Raw genomic sequence first — 27,944 nt, 5'->3', positions numbered from 1 at the left:
AACCATCTGGCAACCCTATCTCTCTTTAAATTAATGGATGTCCTGGCTTGACTCAAGCATAATAATATTAGGCCCTTTTGCAAGTTTTCTCCATACAGCTCCTTCATTGCCCCTCTCTCAACCTTATGAACCCTTGCTATTCCAGGCTTGGGCCTCTCTTGAGGAGAGATTGTCAGTGGTGATGAATTGTGCATCCATTTTGTAATGCAGGCAAGTAATCCCCAGGCACTAGGCCTACCACACTCATTTCACTTGTGACTCGTGTCAGATTTGAACCTGTTTCTCCAGAGAAAAAAATGCTAAAACATTAACTCATTCTGTCTTCTAGTCCTCCAACAATTGGCTATTAATGGGCAATGGGAGTTCAACAAGATCAGTTTGTGACATACATAGGATTATGTTGCTGCAATTAAACAGGAATATCTGTAGTTAAGAATCATGTTTCTAAGTTCAGCAATTATTGTCATTTAAGAGGAATTGCTTTTATATTTAAATTCAAGTTTTTTAAAAAAAATCGTGCCAGGATTCAGTTAGCATGTTTTTGTAGATATCAGGGTGTTTATTGGTTAGGATGAAAATAGAAAACTTCCTTCAGTTCATGTGGGCATTTCCATGAGTTGAGGAAATAGCAGATCAGGTAAAAATTTGAAGTACAGAAATTTCCCTTAGTGTATTTACTCTAGAATTATATGGTTTATTAGAAGTCTTTCCCTTCTTTAGGGCAGTAGCTGGGGGTACCTGACAATACGGTTCTTGCAATAGGAAAACTCAACAGGCCTTAATTTGAACTCATGCTGGTGACAGGCATAAATTCCATAAAGTCAATGGTAAATTGGTATGAGGTTAGAAGTGAAGCTCACAGTATTTCTGCTCTGCTACATGAGAATAACCCATGGAGGACATAGGGGCTATGGTATTTATTCTGTAATTCCTTTGTTGATATGAATTTGATAGACCAGCTTCTGCTCTCAGTCACACTGGAGTGAATCTGGACTAATGCCATGGAGCTCACTAGAGTTACCTAGATTTAAACGGACACAGCTCAGAGCACAATTTGGCCTGGAGTTTCTAAAAAGCTACCCCACCTTGGGATGACAGTTATGCTTGACCGCTGTCTCAAGTGTAATGATTTGAGAAATTTGCTTAAGTAAAACTTATGAATGCAGGTTGATTTATGAAATGGTTGTGTTATTGAATGCATCAATGTATGTTGAACTAGCCATTTGCCATCAGGGCTGGTGCCTTCCAGATCTGAGCTGGGGGCGTGTGACAGGAGCAGCAAAGAGTCCTTACCCTGAATAGTCTTCCATTAGACACCTTAGACCAACAGGATGGATGCAGTCCAAAGGCAACTAGTTCTAACCAGACTGTCTGCAGGCAGCAAGGTTGGAGCAATAGAAAATACCTAGCAGAAAAGAAGAAACAAAATATTAGAACAAGCTTTTAAAAATATAAGCGCTGTGAAGTTCAGGAGAACAGAATGGTACATGCACTGTGAGCTGGCAGCTTTCGGTCTGCCAGACCTGAGCGAGCTAAAGAGGGCCTGGTGCGTGATCATGAAGAGACTCCATGATCAGGAAGAGAAGGCTGGGCCAGAGAAATGAGGTCTAGGAGAGAGCATTTAGGATGCTAAAAGGACTTTGAACAAATCCCAAAAGCTTCACAAGAGGGGTGAGGAAACCAAGGCAAGAATTTGCATAAAGGTGTGGTTTTTCAATAGAATAGTATATTTCTTGTAGTGTGTGAATTCCCCTGCAAAGACTATCTCTTGCTTTCTTCAACTGCCCCTAAAGAGTTGAACTCTAACAGAGAGTGCAGCTCTGGGGAGAGTGTGCTTGAGCCACTGGCATGTTGGCAGATCAGCACTGGTGCTAGGTGACTCCTTGGAAAGTTTACTAGGAGGGTGTGCCTGGGAAGTGTTCCCAGGAGGCCAGAGCCAGAAGCTGTGGTTGTAACTTCTCTCTACCTAAAGGGCCCCATCCCAGTTGACTGGTGAGACTCCACAAGGGGGAGCTCCACCTGGACTGTGACAGAAAGTAAGAGCATGTAGACGGTGAGGAAGATTAAGCCGTAGCATCATTGTTCTCTCAGAAGTAGTTTTTAAAGAACCAAAGTAGCTTGCAGGAGAAGTATAGGCACTCATTGGGCCAAATTCCACTGCTGTTGTGTGTACAACTTCTGAATATACCCCGCTATTTCTAATTACGGGTGTGTTCCTTTGCTGCAGGCATTCTTGTCTGATTAACAGCACAAAAGGTTAATCATATAAATTTAACATCGCAGAGTCTTTTGAAGCTTGAGAGAATAGACAGCATCTTGTTGTCACTACTCAGCTGCCTCTGAGCTGCCCTATACAATACCAAACTGTAGCCTTTCTCCCAGGCCAATAATACCTACAAATTCCCACGTTGTGTTCTTAGCAGAAGATAAACAGATCTCCCCTGTTTACAACCAGTCCTACTTTTCTTAGTGGAGATTCAATATGAAAGTAAGTGCTAGACAGATGTCACATGCAGGAGAGTGTCATCTTCTCCCTGTTGCCTCAATCAGGGCCTATGGTAGACATGCAAATCCCAGCCCTGTTAGGAGTGATTTCTAATTGCTCCTTCCTAATATGCATCTATGATTAAAGCACAGAACAGCCGAGTTTATTAATGAAATCGTGGCACACTTGGAAGCAGATGGATCAGGGTTTGTCTTAACACCACATTAATAAGATCTTTTTTTAATTCCCTGTTTGAATTTACCTGGTAGTTATAAATTAGCAACTATAATTCTCTTGGAAGGACCAACCACTAGTTATGTTTTCCTTATTTCTGTCTTGTGAAAAAATAATGCTTCTTACTTGAAGCAAGAGGCTTTCATTTCTTCAAGTCAATGAACTGTATTTAAGGTAACAATTGCAAGAGAAAATTAGGTACAGTTTTGAACAGAAACTGCTCTCTGGGGGTATGTCTACACTACCCTCCTAGTTCGAACTAGGAGGGTAATGTATGCATACCGCACTTGCTAATGAAGCCTGGGATTTGAATTTCCCGGGCTTCATTAGCATAAGCGGGGAGCCGCCATTTTTAAATCCCCGCTGCTTCGAACCCCGTGTAGCGCAGCTACACGGGGCTCGAACTAGGTAGTTCGGACTAGGGTGCCTATTCCGAACTACCGTTACTCCTCGTTTCATGTTTCACGAGGAGTAACGGTAGTTCGGAATAGGCACCCTAGTCCGAACTACCTAGTTCGAGCCCCGTGTAGCCGCGCTACACGGGGTTCGAAGCAGCGGGGATTTAAAAATGGCGGCTCCCCGCTTATGCTAATGAAGCCCGGGAAATTCAAATCCCGGGCTTCATTAGCAAGTGCGGTATGCATACATTACCCCGCTAGTTCGAACTAGCGGGGTAGTGTAGACATACCCTGAGTGCTACTTCAACATAGACACTGAGTCTGACTGTCCCAAAATTCATTCACAAGATCTCAAATTCATTGCACTCTCACCCATGCTTCTGTACGTGGACTGAGTCATCCAGACCAGTGAAAGTCTGTTGAGCCTTGAAACCTGCATGCCATTACTGGAGGCGAGGACCTCAAAGGTCTTGTGCTGCTATGTTATTGCCAGGCCTGCTCCAAGTCCTCTGAAAGCAGCAGCACAGCTCTCACGACTCACAGCTCACAAGGGGGGAACCCACCTAAATTAATGATCCCTTGGTCATTATGAGCTGGCCCCAGACTGGCCCACATTTTTTGGTGGAAAGATGGTGCCCTGGAGAGCAGCTGCTCCCCCTCATGCCAGTGGCCCATTTCCCTGAAAAAAATCTGGAGACCATATTTTGCAGAGCACTTTCAGAGAGGTTTCCGTGGGGTTGAGAAGGAGGGGAAAGCATGTTGCAGAACCTGAAGCTCTATTCCATGCCCACCCTTTTGTAGGGTTGCCAGATGGTTCAACAAAAATACCGGACACACTTGACATTACATCACAATCTACATTACATCTTATTTAGAAAATACCAGACATTTATATTTTCTCATTTATATTTTCTCAATTTGTTTTCTGAACAGAAAGCTCAAATCCTGGACTGTCCATTTCAAAACTGGACACCTGGCAACCTTACTCATTTGGGACCACGTTTCCGCTTCTGTGTGGGGCAGAAACTTTATTTGGAGCAGTCCTGGCAACATTGACACTTTATATTCAGAGATAACTGTATGAGCAATTTCCAAGGCATTGCTAATTACCTTTCTTGTGATCATTTTTTTGGCTTAAAATATCCATCCCTGTGTCAAACCTCTGAGCATGTTGTTATGTAGCTCTCAAGTGCTGAAGTTGTGCTTTATTGGACACTGTCTCCTGTTTGTGACCATTTTAATTCCATTGTGGATGCTTGTAATGTGGTGCATTGTCACTCAGATCCAAAGTGGCAGAATTGAGCTATTAAAAGCGCCATAATTACAGTGTAATGTGTGCCCCCCAAAATAATGGTGAGCCCTCCTGTCATTGTGCCATAGCTAGTGGAAAGCATTCTCCTTGATGCTGTGTATGTTCTTGCGAATGGCATCAAGGATGATTGTGGACAGACAAAAAAATAAAAGCAGCTTTGTTGGCACTTCAAACACAGCAGGAAACAAACTGAGCTACAGGGCTATTATATGATAAAAGTATGCAAATTTATTTATGCACGGAGACGACGTGCATATAAATCTCTAGTGCAGCACCTGAAGGATGTACCCCAAGTCCTTGCCAAATAGACAAGACCAAAATTGAATAGAGGAACAAAAAAGCATTTTCAGGTTTGCAATCTAATAACAGAGTTGAGAGCAAAATCAAAATAAAAGCTGCTGGTGTCAGTTTAAATATATTGAAATAAACACTAAATCATCTAGCGAGGAAATTCTGTTTGGGATCACTTGTACTTTTGTGTATACTTGCCCTAATATAAGTTTATACTGCAGGATGTGTCACGCTTTGTATTAAAAAATGCCATTTCTTTTTAACTTTCTATTTTAAGAAATATGTATAATTTGGGGAATGTTGAGAAAGAAAGAGCTTGCTACCCATGTCTAAAATTGCTTGTCCGTATGTTTTTGTTTATTCCGTGATGGATGACATATTGTCTCATCATGGTTTGTTATTTATAGAACATGGTAAATGAACAAATATAAACCAAGTCATTGTGAGCCGGCTGCTTTCTAACACATCAATTTGACCCTGCAACAAGCTGCTTTTACAGCATCTTCTTGAAGAGATTTAATTGAAAATGGCTGCTGCCCCTCCCATTGACTTTTTAATTTATGTACTGGATAGTTATTTTTCAATACTTTGTCTCTCTTGCAGCAATGCATCTGCTCGGACTAAACTGGCAGTTACAGCCAGCAGACGGACACACCTTTAACAATGGTATACGAACTGGATTGCCAGGGACTGATGATGTGGCAACAATGCCATCTGGAGGCAAAGGTGAGGTTACAGCTGCATCTTTTGCACTCTGCGGTCTAGAACACTCAAGCCAAACTTGTCTCATGATGCTGTTTGTAATAAATTTACTTCCATAGGAGGTATATACAATATTTATGTATGACCTCTACATTCTGCCTCAGTAACCCTAGGCTGCACTGGCTCTTTGCCTAGGTATAACAATCCGAATGCCTTCTCTACATTGATGAAAACGTTTAGACCCCGGACTCCAATATATTAAATAAAGAGAATGCCATCAAATATCCCAGAAAAAAGAAAAGGCCAGACACAGCATCAGGAGAAGAAATACACTGTGTTGTCTGCAAGAAATTGAAGAGAGTTTTGACCCATCCTCAGACCATGTCTCAGTTTTGTCCTGATTTAGGCAAAACTCTCACTGAAGTTACTGGGAATGCTGCCTAAGTAAGGGCAGCAGAATTTGATTCCCTGGTGAATAAGCTTCTCTTTAGTACAGTAAAGGGCAGTAGAGGAGATTATTGGAGCAGTCAGGCTCCATATTATTCTAGGGAGAAAAGAGAGACAATGACTGACAGGGTGGGGCTGGAGTAGCCAATAATAAGGAGTAATCCAGCATGAGAGCATGTACGGCTACGTCTAGACTGCAGCGTTAAATCGTAAAAAGATATGCAAATTGTGAATCACAATTTGCGTATCTTTTTCTGTTTTTTTTTGTTTTGTTTTGTTTTGTTTTGTTTTTTTGGAAGAGGCTTTTCCTCTTTCCATTTGGTCTATAGGGGTCCAAATGTCAGAAAAAACTCCTCTTTCAGAACATCCTTTCTTCCTCAGACAATGAGGAATACAAGGATGCCGAAAGAACGTAACCACTTTTTTGGAAACTGTTCCGAAAAAGCAGACGCATTCCTTGGACGCGTCAGAGCTTTTCCGGGATAGCTCCGATATCCTGGAAAAGCTCTGCAGTGTAGACATAGACTCAGAGAGTAACAAATTTGAGAGATTGTATTTCATGTATTGGTTTGTAATAATCTGTGTTCAGAAACTGAAAACACAAATCTTTTTCTGCATGACTGAGTGCAAGATTTCCTTGTGCTACATTTCCATGCCCTTCTTTTTACTGATCATTTATAATTGTGTTACTACAGCTCAACATTATGTTGAAATATCTGCATGTAGTGTAGACGTGGACTAAACTATTTCAAAATAATGCTAGTTATTTCGAAATAATGTTGCTGTGTAGACATACCCAGAATGGCCTGGGGAGCAAGAAGGTCAAATGGGGAAACTGGGAGGATGAATGACTTGTGCAAATCTCCAACATTAGTCAGTGCAGGTTTTTTGGATGCAGAGCAGAACTGTGTAGTTCCTAAGACTGACAGTTGTGTATTGCAATGTACAGTGTCATTGATCACTCCTGAGGCAAATGCTCAGTGCTCAAATTGAGTAATCATGTAAAAGGTCTGGAAAGCTGGATGTCTGGGACTGGGAAGCAGGAGAGTCGAGTCTAATTCTCAACTATGCCACACTCTTGCGGTGAATCCTTATGCATGCCTCTGTGCCTCAGTTTCCCCATATGTTAAACAGTGGTAATAATACTTTACCTTCACAACACTCTTACGAGTTAACTAATTTATGATGGAAAAACACGTTCTTTAGATGAAGGTGTACAGTTCTGACATATTTGTTGAGTGCCTTCTGAAAAGCATACCCTACATACTATGCATAATTATGCTGATTATTATTATTATATCACTGTTAAATTTTATCTTGGGTGTGCATGAGTGAGAGCCCAGATGTTACTAAATAGGCTGTTACACATTTTTTTTAAAATTGACTAAAATGCTAATAAAACCTTGAAAAACAACACACTTAGGTAAATATCCTTCCACCAGGAAATATAATGAATTACAGAATGTCTGAATGACAGAAAAGCAGATCCTGATAGCAGAGAGGGTGTGAAAGGTTTTCTGCCCCTTCCATCCATTTATATAATTTAACGTTAATATTGCGATGCTAGCAGTTTTTAGGAAAGCCTCTGGCAGCTCTTCACATAACAGCCATTTCAGGTCTGCCCTCCCTGGCTGTGCAGAGTGACCTTTTATAATTGACATGGCTCAGGATGAAGCCAGTCCTTTTAAAACATTGGCCTTCTAAAGAAACCTTTAACCCTTGGTATGAAAACAACCACTTACGCGCAAGCTGTGTCATCACAGCGAGCAAGCCATCTAATGGCAATGCCACTTGTGGGAGGGAGGAGGAGAGGTTGCAGAGAGGAGGAACAAGCAGATATTTCTGACCTACCTATCTCTAACCTGCCAGCTAAATTCTGCTCTGAGTTTCACCAGTGTAAATACACAAGTGTACACAGGCATAACTGAGAGCAGGAACTAGCCTTTGGATAATAAGATCATAATTTGTTATTCACTGGAACTCACTAGATGATGGTGATGTTTGAGGCTATGTTTTTTCAGGAAAACGACAGTTTTTCCGAAAAAACTTCAATTATGTCCACACTGCAATCGTGTTCTTTTGAAAAAAAATTGAAAGAACTGAGGGGTTTTCTTGACATCGGTAAACCTCTTTCTACAAGGAAGAAGCCTTTTTCCTAAAGAGCTCTTTCAGAAAAAGGCATGTGTGGACGGGGAAGAGGGAGTTCTTTCACTAGAAGAGGAAAGAGGAAAAAGCACATGTGTCTTGGTGGCCATTCCTCCCATAGTAATCACAGCTTACATGCGAGATAGTATCCATTCAGTGTGGATGCTATCTGTCAACAAAACAGATCACTTTTTCGATACTCTTTGGCAGTGTGGATGCTATCTTTTAGAAGAAGTTTTTTCAGATGATCTCTTCTGGAAAAGCTTCTTCTGAAAGAAGCCTGCAGTCTTGACATAGCCTGAAAGTGGGCAGATAAAACCAGTGAGTAAGGGGTTGCTCAGAGCTGGGTTACACCAGCACATAAAGAACAAGCAAGCTACAGCTGAATGCAAGCCGGACATGCTTACTGCAGGCTTAAGGTCCCAGAGCTCAATTTAAAACTGGGGGAGGAGGAAGTTGAGAATGAGGGCAAAGGGAAACCTAATTCCTTCATGCAAGTATCAATGCGGGTTCTCCCCATAATACTGAAGTGAGCCTTGGGAAATCTGGCCTTCTAACTCATTTGTTTGCCCGCCGTGTTGCCAGATATAAGTGTAGTGTGGGGCTTACAAGTCTTGTCCTCAAACTGTACCCTGCAATTAGCAACAAGTGCTAGCCATGAATGCACCTGCTAGAATAATAAGCAAACTGCACCCATTCTACAGTAAATGTCCTTTGCCAACCACAAGGTATCCTGCTGTGAACATCATGCATCTGTTTGGAGAAACTGAGGATCTTTCCTACAATGTTTTTGTATGCAAATGTTTTAAAGAAATAAAAAGCTGATGATGGGCATGGATCATTTAGCAGTGTTAAGAGAACTGGAATAATGGGGTGGCACTAACATAGAGAAAATAATGGTAGAATATCAGGAAAACCTTCCTGACATTAAGGTCTGTTGACCCATGAATCATCTCAAAGAAATTGGTGGAAGTTTGGGATAATTAAAACTAAACTGGGCACTGTACATTAGAGAATAACCCCACAATAGATTAAATGACATAATAGAGCCTTTCCATTTCTGGATTCTCTGAGCCTATGCTACAGAATGTCTTCAGTTTTAAAAATACTTTGGATGCTAGACACTCCATAAAATGGATAACTTGCCATGCCCTTCAGAACTGACAGACTATACTGTCACAATCATCTTTAATCATCCCTCTCTAAACAGGTGATGTCTTATATAAACAAGTTCTTTTGACTTAGATTTAGAAAACCTCTCATTTTTTATGACCTCGTAATACATCTTCCCACAATATTTTGTTCTTTGTTACAAAAATTTACTGATAAATACCTTGACCTATAATTCTAAATGTAATAATTATTGATTGTATTATATCATCGTGTTCTGTTGCACTAGGCACAATACAAACATTTACTAAGAGGCAATCTCTGCCCCAGCGATCTCACAATCTAATAGTCACGGTAGACAAAGCTTTGATCCCTCATAGGGCGATTCAAACAGACAATTAAAATATAAGGACGATACATTGAGTAAACACCTCCACTGTTTTTAATCACTTACCGCGATAAAGTTTTAGTCAAGAAACACCATGTTTTACCAAGCAGGTTAATGTTATATTGGGAAGCTACTGAGTAAATATACTGTAAGAGCAAATTAAAATGCAAGCGAGCAAAAAACTGTAATGTGAATGCCATACAGGATTAAATACCTGGTTTTCATAAATGCACACATGCTGTGTTCCATCTTTGGAAATGGATTGGGAAAGCAATGTAACCTGTATGATTTGATGTCTTAGCGGAAACAAAGCATTTGATTAAAATGAGAGACAACAGAATGTATAGGAGGTATTTTGCTTTATTTTGTTAGTGGCAATAGCAGTCGTTTGTATAATTAAAGTCTATCTCAGTTAGCTGTGTTATACCAACAGGAGTGAAGGGTGCATGTGGTGCTGCAAAAATTACTCAGAGCATAATGTGTATTTTTTCTTGGTTAAACTTGATGAACTCATAAATCTTAATTACATCTGCAGTGAAATGATTTGCTAATACTTCTGAAAAGGATGAGTTTTAACATATTATATCCTCCAGAGCTTGGAGATGTGCTTAGATTTTTAAATGAAGCAGGGGGTTAGCGGAATACCTCTACTACCTAAATTCTTAGTGCCAAACTGTGCTTTGCTATAGCCAAACCCTTGGGCGCAGCTCTGGGCAGAGATTCTCCTTTGAATTCTTTTCCAAACTCCTCTGTGATCTCAGTTCCCTTCCTTCACAATGATATAAGCATGGATCGTTAACCCCAAAACTCCACAGATCAGTCAGTCCTAGGGTCCCGTCCCTGCTCTTGGCACGTTGACAATGTGCCTCTAAACCAGGGCTACTCAACTTTGAAAGCCCTGGGGGCCACAATGATACTCACAGCACATGCTGAAGGCTGCAACTTAAGTGTGGTTGCATATACATGCAAATATGTATGCAGATAGCTTCTTTCACACAATGCCCTGGCACTCCCAGCACCTCCTCCCTGGGGGCTAGAAACACCGACACCCTGTACCCGTCTATTCTAGCCAGCCCGTCTGCTTGCGTCTTTCAAATACTTACCCCACCTGGGAGATGCCTCGCTGTTGCGGAGCATGTTACCAGTGGAGGCCGTGTTCATAGGATCCCACCCACAGGCCGCATGTTGAGTCCCGTGTAAACACTGTGGGCTGCAAACAAACGGGCCGTGGGCTGCATGCAGCCCATGGGCCATGTGTTGAGTAGCCCTGCTGTAAACTCTTGTCCTCCCTGGGAGTCTGAACAAGCCATGTCCCACCTTCTGTGCCACACCCCAGACTCATGGAAGCCTAAGAATATATGGTGTCTCCTGCAGAGTTGGCTGTGTCACTTTGCCACCTCAACAGAGGCAGATCCACAAACTAGAGTTCCCTCTGCAGGGGCAGATGATGGTTTTGTATGGAAGACGCTAACCTGATAAAGTTGCATTTTACTAAAATTTCCATTGAAAAGCCTGTACAGAAAAATATCTTTTTAAATAAAAATTAAAACTGATCTTTTTCTCCTTTCAAAATAGCCAGAGGACTTAGCCATTTGATGGACAAAAGGCCAGCTGTGTTTTAGGATGAAGATGATTTTCAAACTAGCTTTACTCTTACATGCATGCCTTTCAGCAAAAATGCTCAGTACAATGCATCTTTAACCCGGGCAGTGTCACTCCCACAAACTGTCCCCCCAAAACACTGTAGTGCTAAATAAAGCATTCACACAAATTGGAATGGGAGAGGGAAACTAAATTATAAGGATAGGGAGGTAATATGTGTTTGCAGCTGAAATTTGGTAAGAGAGGGAAAGATACAAGAAAACTCTTCCAAACTGCAGAAGCTGCAAAAGAGAAGGCTTTTTCACCAGCAGCGATGGTATTTAATGGATGGTATTTAGTACAGACTTGCAGCCTCCAAGTTAACAGGGTAGATCATTCTGGGTCCTCGGGAAGTGTTGGTTGGCCAGATTACTGATACATGTTTCGCAGTTAGTACAAAATAAAAAATTTACAGGGTTTCCATTAATAAAGTGGCATTAAGTGTCTATAGATGACATTAATTGACATGGTTACATTCTTAGCCCTAGTCTTCCCTTATGTCGAAATAACAAGTGGAGCATCTATACTACCATGCGCGTTATTTCAAAATAACGGGCTGGTTATTTTGGAATAATAATTCTTGCTTTCCATAATAGTGGTAGTGTGGACGTTCTACTACTGCTGTTTTGAAATAACTACTCCCCAGAGTCACTCAGAGTAATTACTCCTCAGTGCTTCCTGGGGCTCTAAGTTGTGGTAGCACATCCACATTAAGGGAGCCTACCTTGGACTAATTTCAAGGCTTCCCTGCAGTGTGGAAACGCTATTTGCAGATAGTTATTTTGGGAGTTATTTCGAAATAATAATTTTCTAGTGTGGACATGGCCTTAGAGACACAAAGGATTGAACCGGCAAGTTGTGTAAACTACCAGCCTGAAGTCATTCCCCCAGTTCAAGAGTGAGACACATTGAATGATTGGTGTGGAGCAGCTTGCTCTGATGCTGCCGTGTAAACAGAGGCCTTCAGAATTGTCAAACTAACATCTCCAGCGTGCACTGGAGTAGATTTTTAAAAAATGCACATAACAAAATAGTAATTTTACTGGGTAAATAATACACCTTTAAAAATGAATAAGTGTTATTTGGTGGCTAACAAGCTTCTATTTACAGGTGCTTAAATACATGTTTGACTGAGAGATTGGAATAGCTCCCCTGGGTTAGAAGAAGGAATATGTATTTAAAACTCTCTTTTATAAAGGTTTATGAAACAGGAAAATCACAGTAAAAATGTTTAAATAACCATGAGAGATTATGAGATAAGCAAGCAAGCTTTGAGACAAACACTCAGAGCATTGTTAAGTCACACCAGGATTTATATGTTCACAGTGGCATGAGTTCTTCAGGTTGGCCTTGTTTTTCAGTTTTCTCTCAGTTTATGTCACATCCAGAACTTTACTTAAATGCAGTAGATGGTCATTTAATATGATCTGTAGTGGTCCAGTGAGATGGAGAAGAGTCTAAAAATAGAGCGAAGGCAAAGAGGGAGTCAGAGGGAGAAATGCACTCTCACTACATTAGGAAGTGAAGACCAAAAAGAACTGCACTATGAAAAAGTCATAAAGTTTACTTAGAAAATCTCTAGAGGCTGTGGAAGAGACAGAGCTTTTAAGTGGGGCCATTAGAGCAAAATGTGCTACTCTGAATATAAAAGTGAGGGAGGGGGGAGAGGAGATAGAGTACAGGCAGTCCATGGGTTACATGGATCCGACTTACATCGGATCCCTACTTACAAACGGGGTGAGGCAACCCCGCACTAGCTGCTTCCCCCCAGCAGACCAGGGAGACGCGAAGCTAGCGCCCCTCTCACCCCCAGCAGACCAGGGAGACGCGGAGCGGCTTTTCTCAGCAGACACCTCAGCTTGAGAATAAAGGACTGAGGGAAGTGAGGTGTGGGAGAATAAAACTGAGCTCTGGAGAAATGTTTGGCTAGCGTTTCCCCTACAATATGTACCAGTTCCGACTTACATACAAATTCAACTTAAGAACAAACCTACAGTCCCTATCTTGTATGTAACCTGGGGACTGCCTGTACTGCATGTTTAGTCCTAAGAATAAGGAAAACCTGATGAAGCCTTAGCCAGCCAGCAAATAAGAGGCTCGGTGGTTAGATTGCCGTTGCCCTTTCAGAGTTCCCTGTTGTATCATGTTGGGACTAGATTTGTTTTTAATTATGTTTCTAATTTGGAGAGAGAAAGAGACAGAGGGGCAAAGCATTGGGAGCTCAGTTCCACCCTCAGGTAACATAATAATTATAATATTACTGGCTTAAATTTCTCTAATGTCTCCATTTGAGCATCTTAAAGCCCTTTTCAAAAACTAGCGAACTAAGCCTCCTGACATCCCTGTGAGGTAGCTGGTACTGCTGTCCACATTTTGCAGATAGTCTCCAAGAATGTAAATGGCTTGACTAGGACTACAGTATATGGGAAGGTTGTAGCAAAAGCCAGGAACTCAGCACTCATCATTCTCTGTGCTGTGCCTTACTCACACTATTATTAATTTGGCGCTGAAAACAAAAAGCCATATTGCAGATGCTTCACCTATGCAAAATTAGTATCTATTTGCATCAGTAGTAATGAAAGGAATGTGCTGCTTTTCTACAAATAACCCATGTTTGCATAGATATGTAGGTGTGAATATTTATCATTTACATGCACCTGGTGTGGCTATTTTAGGGAAAACATGAATCAATAACGTAAAATCACTAGGGAATTAAAAGCTGTGATTACTTATACCTTTGTAATAAAGCCTGTTAAGTTTGCAAATGCACAATTTAATAAACAAATTTTAAGCTTTTTTAATGGAAATGATTTCAAAAGTTATAATTTAGGGCTTTTCTACACTACCTAAACTGGCAGAAGTTCTCCAGTTGGCATAGATACTCCATCTCCTTAAGAGGTGGTAGCTGTGTTGATGGGAGAAGCCCTCTCATCAGCCTAGTAGACAATGCTACCAGGAGGTAGGTTGGTATATCTACGTTGCTCAGGGATTTAGATTTTCCGCACCCCTGCATGATATCATTATACTAATGTAAGTTTATAGTATAGACTACGGCTTAGGGGCAATAAAACTACAACATGCCATCTTTAGCAGAATTGATGATATCTTTAAAACTGGACATGGGGATAAATTTGGAAGCTGGGGACTGCATAACACAGGAATTTGAGTTTAGGTCACTCAAATACGTCTACACTGCAGCTGTGTGCAAGTTGGTGTGCTAAAAATAGCAGCTTAAGTTCTGACCTAAAGGACAGAGTGGGCTTATATTCAAATAGCTACCCTGCATTGTTGCCTGTGCTTCAGCATCTGTAGTTATTTTTAGCACATTCACTCCAGCAGAGCAGGCCTGCATTTGTCCAGCCGGACTGGGAGGCATGTTCCTAGCTGCAATGAAGACACACTCTTATTCTCTGTGGGTGTAATACCACAGGGGAGTACAGTGAGTCCCCTTCCTCCTGACCAATGCTTAGGGAGGAACCAATGAACTCCAGTGGCAGCTGTGGCTGCAACTAGACATTGGGTCACATCACATGTTAGGGAAGAACACAGAGTGACTAAAACACAGTGAGATGCTACTGCAGTCTGAGCAATGTCCACACTAGTGCCTCGGCACATACATCCACAGGTAAGTTGTACTTTTGCCTAATCAGCCAAATCTGCATTAATATTTTAAATCAGGAATGACTGAAGTCTAGTTAGGAAAAAATCATTAATTTTAATGAGATTTTGAGGGGAAGAACTTTATTTTTTTTTATGAATGAAATGAATCAAGTAGAAAAGAAGGGTGAAGTAATATCTTTTATTGGACTAAGTTCTTTTGGTAGAAGAGAAAATCTTTCAGCGTCCATAGAGCTGTTCTTCAAGTCTGGACCTCAAACATTCATCACTTTGACCAACTGAATTTGGATCAATAGAAGTTATTACCTCACCCATCTTGTCTCTCTCACATCCTTGGACCAATACAGCTAAAAGAGACTGTGAACAATTAGTAAAGGAAGTTGCCAATACAGGACACATCTAAAACATTAAGGGCAAAGTTCCTATAATTTTCCTGTTTGATGGCTGAAATTTTTGCCTCAGTTCACCTGACCTGCTGTGCCTGGGTGCTAGAGATCTTTGGGAAAGGACCTTCCACACCTGGAAGCACAAAGCACATTTTGCTGAAGAAGAAATGAAAAAAGTCAGGACTAAATGTAAGGGGACTGTTACCCCTTACTAAAACTCTGTGGGAGTTTTTGGTTTGCCAGCTCGCAGTATCTGAAGGGGAAGAGTTCATGAGACTGACTGACCCCAGAGACAATGGAAGGCAGCCAACACTCCAGCTCAGCCTGATTGACAGGTTGGACAGGCCAGTGAGGAAGGGGAGAGGCCAGGCCCCGTCCTCCCTGTGAGCTGGGATTGTTCTGGCTCTCTCTCTGAACAAACAAGCTGTGTGCAGAAGAGGTCCTGCAAAGACAGAGAGCTGAAAGAGGAGTACAAACTGTGTAAAGAAGTCCTGCAAAAGGAACAGAGAGCTGAGACACTGCTAAGAGGAGTGCAAGCTGTGCTGAGGGGCAGTTTTTGCAGCAGCAGAGCCAGGTATACACAGCGCAAGGAGTGCAGACCCTGTGTTGAGCAGCAGACTGGCAATGCTCAGAGAGCCAAAAGGAACAGAGAAGCAACACAAGGAGCTGGAACTGCCAAGCAGCACAGCCTGCAGCTGGATGTGGTGAGCACCTGGGACCAGCAAAGTGTGGGGAAAGGCTCTGGACTGGGAGAGGGGTCTGGCCACTTCGAGCTTGAGACTGTGTGGTCACTACCAGAGCTAGTGTGTCCAGCCTGTAGCCCCTCCTGCAGTATATCCAGGGCCTCTAAGGAAGAGACTGTGGACTGTCCTTACACTCTGCAGGCTGCTGTTTTGATGTCCCTGTGCTACAGAGCAGGGCTGTGTGTTCTCATTTTACCATTCTCATTTTTTTCTTATTCTTTTCTCTTTAATCAGTTGATGTTTAATAAAATGTATTTGCTTTGAACCTTATGAAGTGATCACTGGGCCAAGAAGGCCTGCAGTGTAAAGAGAGCACCTCGGCGTGGGGACACCCTAACTCCTGCCCCTAGTAACTACAAGGTCAGGGATTAAGCCCCAGGAAACCTGGGCCCAGCCTTGTTGGGGTTTCAAGGGCTCTGCTACTCTGGAGAGTGGAGGGGGAGCCCTCAGGATCAGGGAGCCGTGGGGTAAAGGAAGTGGGAGCGGGGACTCAGATCCTTTCGCTGGTTCATTTCACCGGGGTGTATAGAAGCCAGGAAAGTTCCCCACAATAGCGGGATCATTCCCCCGCTTACATAAATACAACCAAACATCTTAACTGGAACCTTAGTGGGAGGTATGTCCTTTTATTAGTGGTAGCAATTAAATGTACTTGCAAAGTTACAACTTAAGGGAATATAGACTCAGCAAACTGGGAAGCAAGGGTTATTAGCAGAAGTCATTGATGGCTCAAAACCATAATTGCTTTCTGTCATTTATGGTGTAGTGTAAGTTGCATTAATAGACAATGCAGCAGTAATCTACAGAAGAAACTAGTCTTCTTGTAGCTCAAATGAACTATGAGCTGGTTACAAAATGAATGGGAATGAGGCGTAATGGCTTAGGCAATATACAGAAATTCAGTTTTATTTCCTGTAGATAAAAATATGTGATGCAGAGTAATCTCTAAAGCAGATTTATGCAAAAAGCATTCTAACTTGTATTAAGTTTTTGAAGTATTCTAATAAGGCTTCATTTTATAGCTTGTTTTGTGGTATAATTTTATTGTTTCCCATTTTTGAGTTTTACATGAAATATAGTAATATTTTCAGAACTGATTAGCAGATAATACCTTTATGGATCTGTGTCATGTTTTTATCATCCTTCTTGTTCAACTGGTTCAAATTTTAGGTACCTGTTATGGAAATGTACAATATCTCTAAATTTTCATGAGCACTCTTCCATAGAGTTATAGCATCTGACTGCACTGGAAAATTGATCAGTAAAATATTGCCTTTAAAAATCCACAGCTATAATCTTTGGACATGTAATGAACTGCCTGAAACTATCATTTCCTAAGTATTGACTTCACAGGAGAAGCTGCAATTGCCTAATAAATAGTCTATTTGCTGCAAGAGGGGGCATCAATGATGGGGAGATAGGGTCAAAATTCTGAAGTGGATTCCAGCATGCTGATCTAGGTTCCAAGCCCAGCGTCCATTGTACAATGTATTAGCTTTCAAACAAGCTACTTTGTAAATTACAAGACACTCTTTGGGCCTCCTCCAAAGCACATTGAAGTAGTAAAAAATGTCCATTGACTTTGGATTAGTCCCTTATATATTCATGAAGAGATTCAGATTGAAAAGAAAATCAGACAGACAAATCACTTAATTATTTGCACTATGATGAGTTAGGACACTTGGAAGGTACATGGACCCATTTGTGAGGTTCTCTATTGGCAAGAGTCATGACCCATTCCTCATGACTCTTGCCATGTTAAAATATTACTTCTCTAGTTCTTCCTGGAAAGGAGGCTGCAGCTCTGGCATACAGCAGAACTACTACTCTGAGACACATTTGGTAGTTTCACAAACAAGCTTCTGCAAGGTGGGATGCTGGATTGAGGGAACTTGAGGAGTGCATATGGTTGATAGCATATAATTGCCTTCACTCTGAAGAATGCAGACAATTATTTACAGAAGTGACCATTTTAAAATCTTGGAATAAGGCCACATTTTGTCACTGTGACCTAAAAGAGTCATGTGATGTAGTTCTTAAGGCAGATGATTGGGAGCCAGGATTTCTGGGTTCATTTCTGCTTTCTGCCACTGATTTTTGGGTCTGCAGAACAAGGCTTCCATTGTGTTGACTTGTAGTGTTTCATCTACACATGAGCCAAAGCAGACAGCTGAACCACATCCCCATGTCTGGCAAAACCTGTTTGTCAACCCTGCCTGGGACACATATTTTAAAATATGGTGTCAGAAAATATTCACAACTGCTGAAATATCATCTGGACATATATTTCATGATAATGAGAATCAGTATAAGCTCTTGTTAGGTACCTCACTTGACCCTCTCTAGATAAATACAATGAAAAGCTGAATACTAGACATGGTATGTTTGTCAGGCCTGATAGAAGTTGTCGTTATAGAAACCAGCTGACACCAAAAGGCTTTTCTGTCACAGTGGGCATGAGATGTCTCATCAGGATGACATGTTGCTGAGGGATAACAACATGGGCACATTACTGGACATCATGTTAATCCTTTTTATTCCATGTGCTGCCTACGCATTTATGCATTTTCCTTGCTTTTACTTCAGTGTCCTAGTATTGCTGAAGCCCCATTATCCTAGAAAATTCAAAAAGACATGGCCTATTAAAATGCAAGTTTAAAGATTAACTGTTCTTAGTCAAAGCATTCTTGTTACTGTTTAGAGACCTTGCCCATATAACATCTCTAAGAGGTTTTTCATTACATACAAGTAAATACCCAGGAGCATGGGTACTTTGGAATTTAAAATTGCAACCATGCTGAAATAGCTATTACAGTTAAGACAATAAAGACAGAGTAGTTGTTTGGTACTTACCTGCTGGGTTTTCATGCAGGTCCATGCTATGCTGTTATATCCTTCATGAAAACAGTATGTTCAGAGGCTGGCATTGGTAAAAACAAAAGTTCATAGCGTGCTGGAGACTGATTCATTGGCATTAATGGATCCTTTCCAGATATGGTATCTTCTAAGAATTACATTAGACTGTGGTAGAAAACATGGGCAAAAGAGCTAAACTTATCATGGACATAAGTAGTATGTATTTCCTTGCATTTCAAGTATCACTGTCACTCAATATTTAGTTGTAATTAAATCCACCAAGAAATACGGAGTTTAGATTTTTGTGAGTATAACAGATCTTCTCTGAGGCTGTGTCCAGACTCAGGGAGTTTTTCGAAAAAAGTAGCCTTTTTTGGAAAAAACTTCACCTGCGTCTAGACTGCAGCCGCGTTCTTTCTAAATTAAATCGAAAAAACACGGCTTTTCTTTCAATGGCGGTAAACCTAATTCCACGAGGAAGAACGCCTTTTTTCGAAAGTGCTCTTTCGAAAAAAGGCATTCTTGAAAGCAAACAGGGCTTTTTAGAAAGTGAGCATCCAGACTCACTTGCTGCTTTCTTTCAAAAAAGCGGCTTGCTTTTTCGAAAGTTCCGCGTGCAGTCTAGACGCTGTCTTTCGAAAGAGGCTTTTTCTAAAGTATCTTTCAGTCTAGACATAGCCTGAGATTTTCTGGATTTTAATGTATTGTAATAACTTGGCACTCATCGCTCTGGAACCTGGACACATTGTACACTAATGCAAAATAACTATTTATGCCTGAAATTGGGGGCATTGTTAGTGTCCTCTCCCTACTTCCCCCCCCCTCCGCCTTTGACCATTTGCCCATAGGAAAAGTAAACAGCGCCAGATCCATCCATCTAAGGCTTTGCTGAATGGATGGGTGAGCTTTCACCATGTTCTGAAAACTAATACTTTATGGATAGAGTGCCAGATGTGGTCTACTGGAAAGGTTCTGCCTTTTGTTTTCAATAATGCATATCTAGGGTCTGTCAGCAAGTGGAATTTGACTGACTGCAACCAATAAACTTGTGCATGAGGCTTAAGAAATGGGCTTTCATGTCAGATCCCAAGCTGTATAGGGCTTTCAAAGGTTATCAAACTCTATTCTCTATCTTCGTTTTCAATTGTTTCCTTTTTTATATGATTATTATTAGTTTACGGAGTGAGGTTTAGTGAACCTGTTTAATATAAGAAATCTGACGAATAAAGTCTGCAATCAGTGAGTTTACATTGAAATTACACCTTCATAATAATTATTTCCTGATTATTTTTATATCCTGGTCACATTAAGGATCTGGCTGAAGAGTGCAAGGCACTTAGCAGGCTCTCTGCTCTTATTATACTTGATCAGTAAAGAGTAATCACAGAATTAACTGTGTGGGGGGCGCTGTATACAAGTTTTCAGGTGCCTTAAGGCAGCACATTTATAGCTTTCTAACTGAAGATCTAAGAGTCTCACCTTATACCAGTATAAAGCCATTGAAAGCAGTGGAGTTGTACAAAATGTAAATGAAGGGAGAAACTACTCTTCAAAATGTTACACTTTGTTTTAAAGTATAAGATGTCCACAAGACTTCATCCTAAATGGCATTATCAAAAATGCCTGCATTTCTAGAAAAAGAAATCTCACCGGGCTAATACTTGTTCCTGTCTTCTAGGACCTTGGGCCACTAGAAACAGCAGCATAGATAGCGGGGAGGCAGAGATCGGACGCAGGGTTACCCAAGAAGTACCACCTGGAGTGTTCTGGCGGTCTCAAATCCATATCAGCCAGCCACAGTTTGTGAAGTTCAATATCTCCTTAGGAAAGGATGCTCTCTTTGGTGTTTATATAAGAAGAGGACTTCCACCATCACATGCCCAGGTACTGTATGATTATGCTTAATGGATTTAAAAAGCAAAAAGTTAAATGTACTGATGATCTAATGGCAATTAGTTTTAGGAAAGAAGGGCTTGTGCTTTTGAAACTGAGCATCCTGGGTGCGTCCCCAATGCCTCATGCCTATGATTTAGCGCAGACTCCTGGAGTTGGTTGTTTGCAGCCAGAGCGTTGTTACAGATTAGCCTCCTCTAACAATAGATTATTTACAGCAGGGACCATTTGTCTTTTAGCTTGAAATAAATAAAGGTTGTTTTCCTGCCGTCGTTGTAATGTCACCCTTTTAAATAATTAATGTTTGCAGTTTGCCATTTTCAGGTTGAAATACTAGTGATGGAAATTCAGAGCATGTATCTGCTCTGTAAATCAGAAATAATTCCACTGAGGTCATTGGAATTACACCGGTGAAAAGTTCATGGGAGGTTAGAATCAGGCCCACAGTCTCAGAGTAACATACCTTAGGTGGAATTCTCTAAAAATAGTGACAATCGCAATGGGCCTGATTCTCCCCTCATGCTGGTATAAACCAGGAGTAGTTTGTGAGGTTAAATAGATGCTCACCTAGTGTAAGTAAGAAGATACTTCAGCCCAGAATATGGCCACATGATCTATACTGATCATGTTGGAGATCAATCTTCTGGTGTTTGATTTAGTGGGTCTAGGTCAGACTTGCAAAATTGAATTCTGAGGGAGGCCCCCATCAGTGCCAGTTCTCCTGGCAGTCGCAAAGAGTAAGGGAAGATGACGAGCGCGTTTGCTGCTTTCAGCCTCCCTCTGTGAAGACCACACCAAGCTCATTCTAAGCTAAGCTGATGCCAGCTATGTATTTTACATAGCTAGAGTTGTGTACCTTAACCTGACCTTCCAGGTCTAATGTAGACCTGACTTATATCTTCATAAGGAACTTCTTGCTTTGACTTGCTGAAGAAAATAATTTGGCAGAGTTTGGATACCTGGCAATTTTGTAGTCCACAACCACTAGTCCATGTTGGTCAGATGTGGAGTTTCATGGTAATGTATTTCAGCATAGAGATAATTTCAATTCCCTTTTCCCAATAACTGAGTCCAGGCTTTTTCCATTGCTAGGTCAATAAGCAATGCATGCAAATCTGCATTTTCCCTTTCATTTGTGGAGTAGAATCTGGTGCTTGTCTTGCGAGCAACTCTAGTGGAAACTCATCAGTCCCTCAGTTTTATACTAACTTGATAATACAGAGAAGTGGGCACTCAATAAAAATAACGGTTAACAAACTTAGAAAAAATATAAGCAATTATTTCTTCAGGGATGGTGTAGTGAGAATTTGGAATTCATTGTAGGAGGGTGCATAGTCTCCACCAAGATTTGATTTAAATAGCTGAAAAATTTTGGCCAGATTCAAAGCCCATTTAAATCAATGGAAAGATTCCAATTTATTTTGATGGGGTTTGGCTCAGACTCCTCATGAGCAATAATATTCTTCGTAGTTATGCATGCCAAGAAAAAAAAAACATTCTTCAGGGAATGAGCAAAAGCACAGATGACTACTGATTTCCAGAAGGGATGCTTTCATTCATGTACAGCCTTGAAAATTACCTTTTACTACAAAGATTTGTACCTTAAACGTAGAACGCTTAACTTGACATTTGAGCTATGAAGAGCAAGTGCAGAAATCTAAGAATCCCTCTTGGGAATGCCTCCATTTGACATTCCTAGACACTTAGTCCCAATTTGCGAAGAATTTCTGAGTTAATTTTTTTTCATTTGCCAAAGTGGATTGGAGTTACACATATTTGTATATGGTTACATTGCATGTGGATGGATTACATATGGATGTTAGTTGCAAACCCAGAAACAGTTAGGGCATGTCTACACAGCAGGGATAAAGCCAAAATAAGCTACACAACTTGAGCTACATCAATTGCATTGATTAGGTCGAAATACTTATTTTGGCTTTTGGCGTTGTCTACTCAGTAGGAAGTCCAAGTTAGAGCACTTTTCCTCTGACTTCCCTTACTCCTTGTATAATAAAGGTTACAGGAGTCGGAGTAAGAAGTCCTCCCATCTGACATTATTTCAACATTTTGTCGAAATAACTGTGTAGATACAGACTATGTTATTTCGGAATAACGTTGGTTATTCCAAAATAATGCTGCTGTGTAGACATAGCCCTACAGATTGCATGCAAAGATATGTGCATCGTGAGTGAAATTCTCTCTCCCACACATTCACACACCCTGCACAAAGAGTGAGTAAATGAATCTGACAAAGTGTGTCTTTGCCCATGAAAGCTTATGTTCCAATACATCTGTTAGTCTATAAGGTGCTATAGGACTCCTTGTTGCTTTTGCAGATCCAGACTAACATGGCTACCCCTCTGATAAATGAATGTTGTGTGGGAAACTACCCTGCAGTCTGAAGATTATGAATTATGGGTTAGCTCTGCAGTCATTCCACAGCTGAGACACAAGGTGAAGGACCCCTGCACAGTATTATAGTCAAGGGATATATTATCTACATAGCTACATAATCCAAGAGCAAATGGCCCTGAGGTTGTCTAGCTACCATTCCTTTCCGAAGCAGCCTCTAGTTAAAAGTGCTCTCCTTTCCTCCAATGCAGCCACTCTACAAATAACAAGAAATTCTTAAATCTTTCAGAGGTAGGAAGCCTGTAAACCTCATTCTGCAAGGAGTAAGAGACATTTCAGAATAGCGCTTTATTTCAAAATTTGGCACTGGATAAAGAGCACCAAATGATTAAATAAGCTGTTGAAATAGCATCGAAATAAGATACGCAATTTGTATAGCTCAAATTGTGTATTTTATTTCGAATTATGATATAGTGTAGATGCATCCACAGTGACTTGCCTTTCTCAGGAGAAATGAAAGCTCCTGGGAGATTTCAAGGTAGCCTTTAATAAGAGAGAATTTTAATTGTGCTCTTAGAGAAAAATGGAGGTTTATAAATTCAAGTTGAATTTTGTGTGCTACTCTCCTGCAATCAAGTGTATCTAAGGATCTGGGTTTCAATAGGTTTCATACTGTATCTAAGGATCTGAGCTTTGTATCCTGGCCAGGTAGAATCCCCATCCTATTCTTTCAGCACAGCACCCACATATCAGATTCAAAATTCATGTCCACTTTAGTTATTTTAAATAATAATAAATAGCTACCCCATTCATCTCTTGTATGGTTTCTTTGTATGGTTCCTTCTTTGTATGGTTTCTACTTAGAGAACTTCCATGTAACCCGCTTCCTTCTTTGTATGGTTTCTACTTAGAAAACCTTTCTTTCCCAGTCTCTAGTTAGCACTTCCCAAGAAGAGACTCCAGCCCTTCTTTAATCCTGGTTGGAGTTAACAAAACCCACTTACATGATCATCAGCAATTACTCTCCATTGTCATGCGGAGCTCTAGCATTGGTCAGTAGAATGACTCAGCAGAGGAGTCCCGCCTTCTAATGCAGGATCCTCGGTCCTACAAACCTATTACAGAGAGCAGTGTTTTTAGAGAAAAGAAAAGAGCCTGCTGCTCATTTGAACTATACGAGAGTAGCCTTGTTCTGACTCCAGAATGGAGCAAAGATTTCTGTATGAATGAAAATAATCTGAATTTGACACCAGATGATGTGCTAAAGTTGTTTAAAATCCTTGTTACTGCAAGTTAAGGACTTGAGCAGTAAAAGCAGTGAACAAGTTCACTTGACAGTTCATCACTGATCGGTGCTGATATGTCAAGTCAAGTAAAATCCTTTGTGGGAACAAGTCAATAATCAGCAAATTAGGTACATGATTACCCTGAGACAACAAGATGCAGTTCTCATCTAAGAGCCCTGCTGAGATTTAACCTTCTCGGTATTACTGTTTAGCAAATATTCCAAGTGCCTAGTTTAGTCAGTCAAACTGATGTAGCTGTAAGCCCATCCAGAAGCAGCTTGTTGTAGTACTGTGGCTAGGGAGTGAACCTCTGGAGGGGAACATACAGTCAGATGTGCAAGCTTGTGTGGCAAGTGAGCTAGAAATAAAAGCATTCACTATATTTTCAAGACAGATTTTTTTTTTTTTACTGTAACGGTACAGCACAGCCATGTAACAAAATGTTCATACCTTCCTTAAAAAGTGGCCTTTAGATGGTGGAAAGTAAATTGATAAAAGGCTGCACACTGCAGATAATATTTAGAAAAGAAATGATAAATCTCTTGGATTAACCACATATAAGGTATGTGTACACTGCATTCCTCTTTCATGAAAGGAATGCAAATGCAGCCGATCGAAATTGCAAATGAAGCAAGGATTTGAATTTCCTGCGCTTCATTTGCATAATTGCGTCCGGCCGCTATTTCGAAATACCCTATTTCGAGATAAAAAATGCCATGTAGATGCGGTTATTTTGAAAGAAACCCCTCCTTTTGAAATGGAATAAGGGTTATTTTGAAAGAAGGGGTTTCTTTCAAAATAACCGCGTCTACATGGCATTTTTTTATCTCGAAATAGGGTATTTTGAAATAGTGGCCAGATGCGATTAGGCAAATGAAGCACAGGAAATTCAAATCCGCGCTTCATTTGCAATTTCGCTCGGCTGCATTTGCATTCCTCTGTCAAAAGAGGAATGCAGTGTAGACATACCCATATACTGCTTATATGGTGATCCAAGCAAACATTGGTATTGCTGCTTCTCTTCAGACTTTTCAAATGACAGCATGAAAAAGGAAGTTTATAGAAATACTATTAGGAGTGCTTGGCCAAAGCAATTCACCAGAGCATATTACATCCCTTTTCAACATAGGATCTTATTTGCAAAAATCTCTCTTGCTTGAATGAATAAAACACTCATGTTTTCAATAAAAAGAGGAACAAATGGGAAATAATTTTTATAGTAGGGCAGCCACGATGTTCTCTTGCTTCATAAACACCAATGATATTTTCATATTTTTGATGCTCCCAGCGTCATAAATCCGAATATCGTTCTCATCAGTTTCATCAATTCATTGTCTAGTATATGTCAGGCTTTGCTCTGCCTTATGCTGCTTACATTTTGTCACACTGACTCATGTACATTCAAATGTTAAAGCAAAATTTTGATTGGCTGTCAGCTTGGATATCAGATGGCTGGTGGGTGGGTATTTTAATGCATACTCAACAAATTGGATGTTTATGAAGTACTAATTTTAAAACACTTTGCAAACAAGTTTTTTCCCCTCAACACATGTTATGCAGTACTTGTTTGTGCTGAGTAAATCTTGTGAAGTTTTGGCATGAGAATAGGCTCTTGCCACAATATCTAAATCTATATCTGGATTTTAAAAGCTTGTGATATTGAGGAGTTTTTAACTGCGTGTTTTGTTTCAGCCCATTATTAAAATAGGTTCTGTTAGAAAAAGCTTGGTTTATATCCTGATTTTAAACACTCTTGGAGTTTGGTTTGGCTCATCTATAATTTGGATATACAACCAGGTGTCAGGCTTTAGGACACTCTGTGTGGAGTTGCAATGTTGTTTTGCTGACTCGCACTGGCTGCCAGAGCAGGTGGGTTTCATTAGTTATTCTCGGAAGTATAAAAGAGAAGGATAAGATGCCCTGAATGGAAACATTATAGGGACAAATTGCTCAAGAAGAACTCAGGTTTACATTGAGGTCTGCAAGTACATACATGCCTCAGGACTTTTTGCACAGGTTTAAAAGAAGAACAAACCCAAGAAAAGGGTAAATTTGAGCAATTCACCAGTTGTATTGGCAATAAGGAATCCTATGGCACCTTAAAGATGAACAGATTTATTTGGGTGTAGGCTTTCGTGGATCAAAACCATTTTGTCAGATGCATCTGACAAAGTAGTTTTGACCCACAAAAACCTATGCCCAAATACATCTGTTCATCTGTAAGGTGCCACAAGACTCGTTGTTTTAATACATACAAATATGGTTACCTCTCTGAGACTTGTCACCATTGTACTGAGAGTGCACTGAAATTCTCACCTCTTTACAGGAGGCTTGATCTATAAAACATTCCTCTCAGGTCTGCAATATCAAGCCAAGACTTCTGCAAGGACAGGTGCTCTCATGCATTTTCTGGTACTTTTTGTTTCTGGACAGTCTTTTGTCATATCTGATTGCAAATCCACCCTATGTCATGAACCATAGAGGAGTATAAAAATAGAAGTCAGCTAACCTCTACAAAGGTTCCATTTGAGTTGTAAGTAGTGATGTGTGGCAGTTCTTAATATGCCTGAGCTGGTATCATCCTTAGCATTCTGTGTTCATTGTGTGATAGAAAGCTGCACAATTTATTTCTGATGAGCATAGGTGCATTTGCTTGCTTTCTGTATGTGGCCCATGTCTCATATGCTTATCGGTCTATGGGTTGCTGTAGGGCAAGTGTAACGTTTTCAACAAAATATTGTGTAAAGCCATTTAGTAAATAAGAGGATCAGAAGAGCAACATGATGCAAATTGATGATGAGCGGGGCTTGAGGTGAAGCAGAGCCAAGCCCGGGGGTGGTTTTGATGGACTGTTTCCTTGGGCAGTCAGGACTAGATCCATTGCTCTGGAATGTGCCTGTGAATGTCTGCACAGAACTTGGCAGCTGTAAAGACACAGAGATTAAGTGTGAGGTCTGATTATTGCTTCCGCATGGGGAGCCAGGTGGAAAGTCCACACTTCAGCCAGAATAAACACTGTCCAAGCCAGATTTTGCAGTGCCACAAGTATAGGAGAATATGCAGGGACCTTTCCTTCTCTTTTATGTCTTAAAGATCAGGAAGGAGAAGAGGACCAACCCCGCATACATTGCTTGTGCTGGAGGTCTGCTCCACCGAGAGCCCCTCCAGCAAGCATTCTGCCTCCCCTTAGGCCGCATTACAACTCTTAGTGCTGGACATTTCTGAATGGGATTGAGACTTGAGTGAGCCTCCATGCATGTTGCCCATGCTGTACCTGTACTGAAATGTTAATATCGTGGCTCTCAGCCATGGATCTTTCTGGGGCTCTGAATTCATCTTAATGAGACGTTTGAAGGAGGAATAATGCCTGTCTATTGAATGCTGTTAAGGATGAAACTGTAATGATATGGACAGGCCTGCAAAGGGATCAGCCATCGTTAGGTCACACCCATGATCGCGGGGGGAGACTGGGGACCCTGCAGCTAAAGCTGCCTCAAGCTCTTTTAGCTCCTCTCTGCTGTTCCTCTTCGATCCCACCAACTGCTGAGCCTGCCCTGCCGTTTGAGGTAAAATCGGCATCAGACACTGGGAGGCAGAGGAGCCTGCCAGCGCAAGCAGAGCAGAACAGTGTGTTGCCAATGAGAAATGTCAACTTTT

General features: G+C 40.9%; 1 protein-coding gene across 5 annotated transcripts in view; it reads left to right on the top strand.

Moving 5' to 3' along the window:
- Window positions 1-27,944, top strand: part of TENM2 (teneurin transmembrane protein 2) — a 1,107,817-nt gene that overhangs the window by 916,034 nt on the left and 163,839 nt on the right. For all 5 annotated transcript variants that reach the window (XM_075900181.1, XM_075900179.1, XM_075900180.1 and 2 more), the window contains 2 exons: window positions 5,324-5,446; window positions 20,435-20,640. In XM_075900181.1, the coding sequence (XP_075756296.1) occupies window positions 5,324-5,446; window positions 20,435-20,640 (329 nt within the window). The remainder of the gene's footprint in view (window positions 1-5,323; window positions 5,447-20,434; window positions 20,641-27,944) is intronic.

This window comes from Pelodiscus sinensis, chromosome 17 (assembly GCF_049634645.1).
Source record: "Pelodiscus sinensis isolate JC-2024 chromosome 17, ASM4963464v1, whole genome shotgun sequence".
Classification (NCBI taxonomy): domain Eukaryota; kingdom Metazoa; phylum Chordata; order Testudines; family Trionychidae; genus Pelodiscus; species Pelodiscus sinensis.
This window is presented reverse-complemented; position numbering and strand designations above follow the sequence as displayed.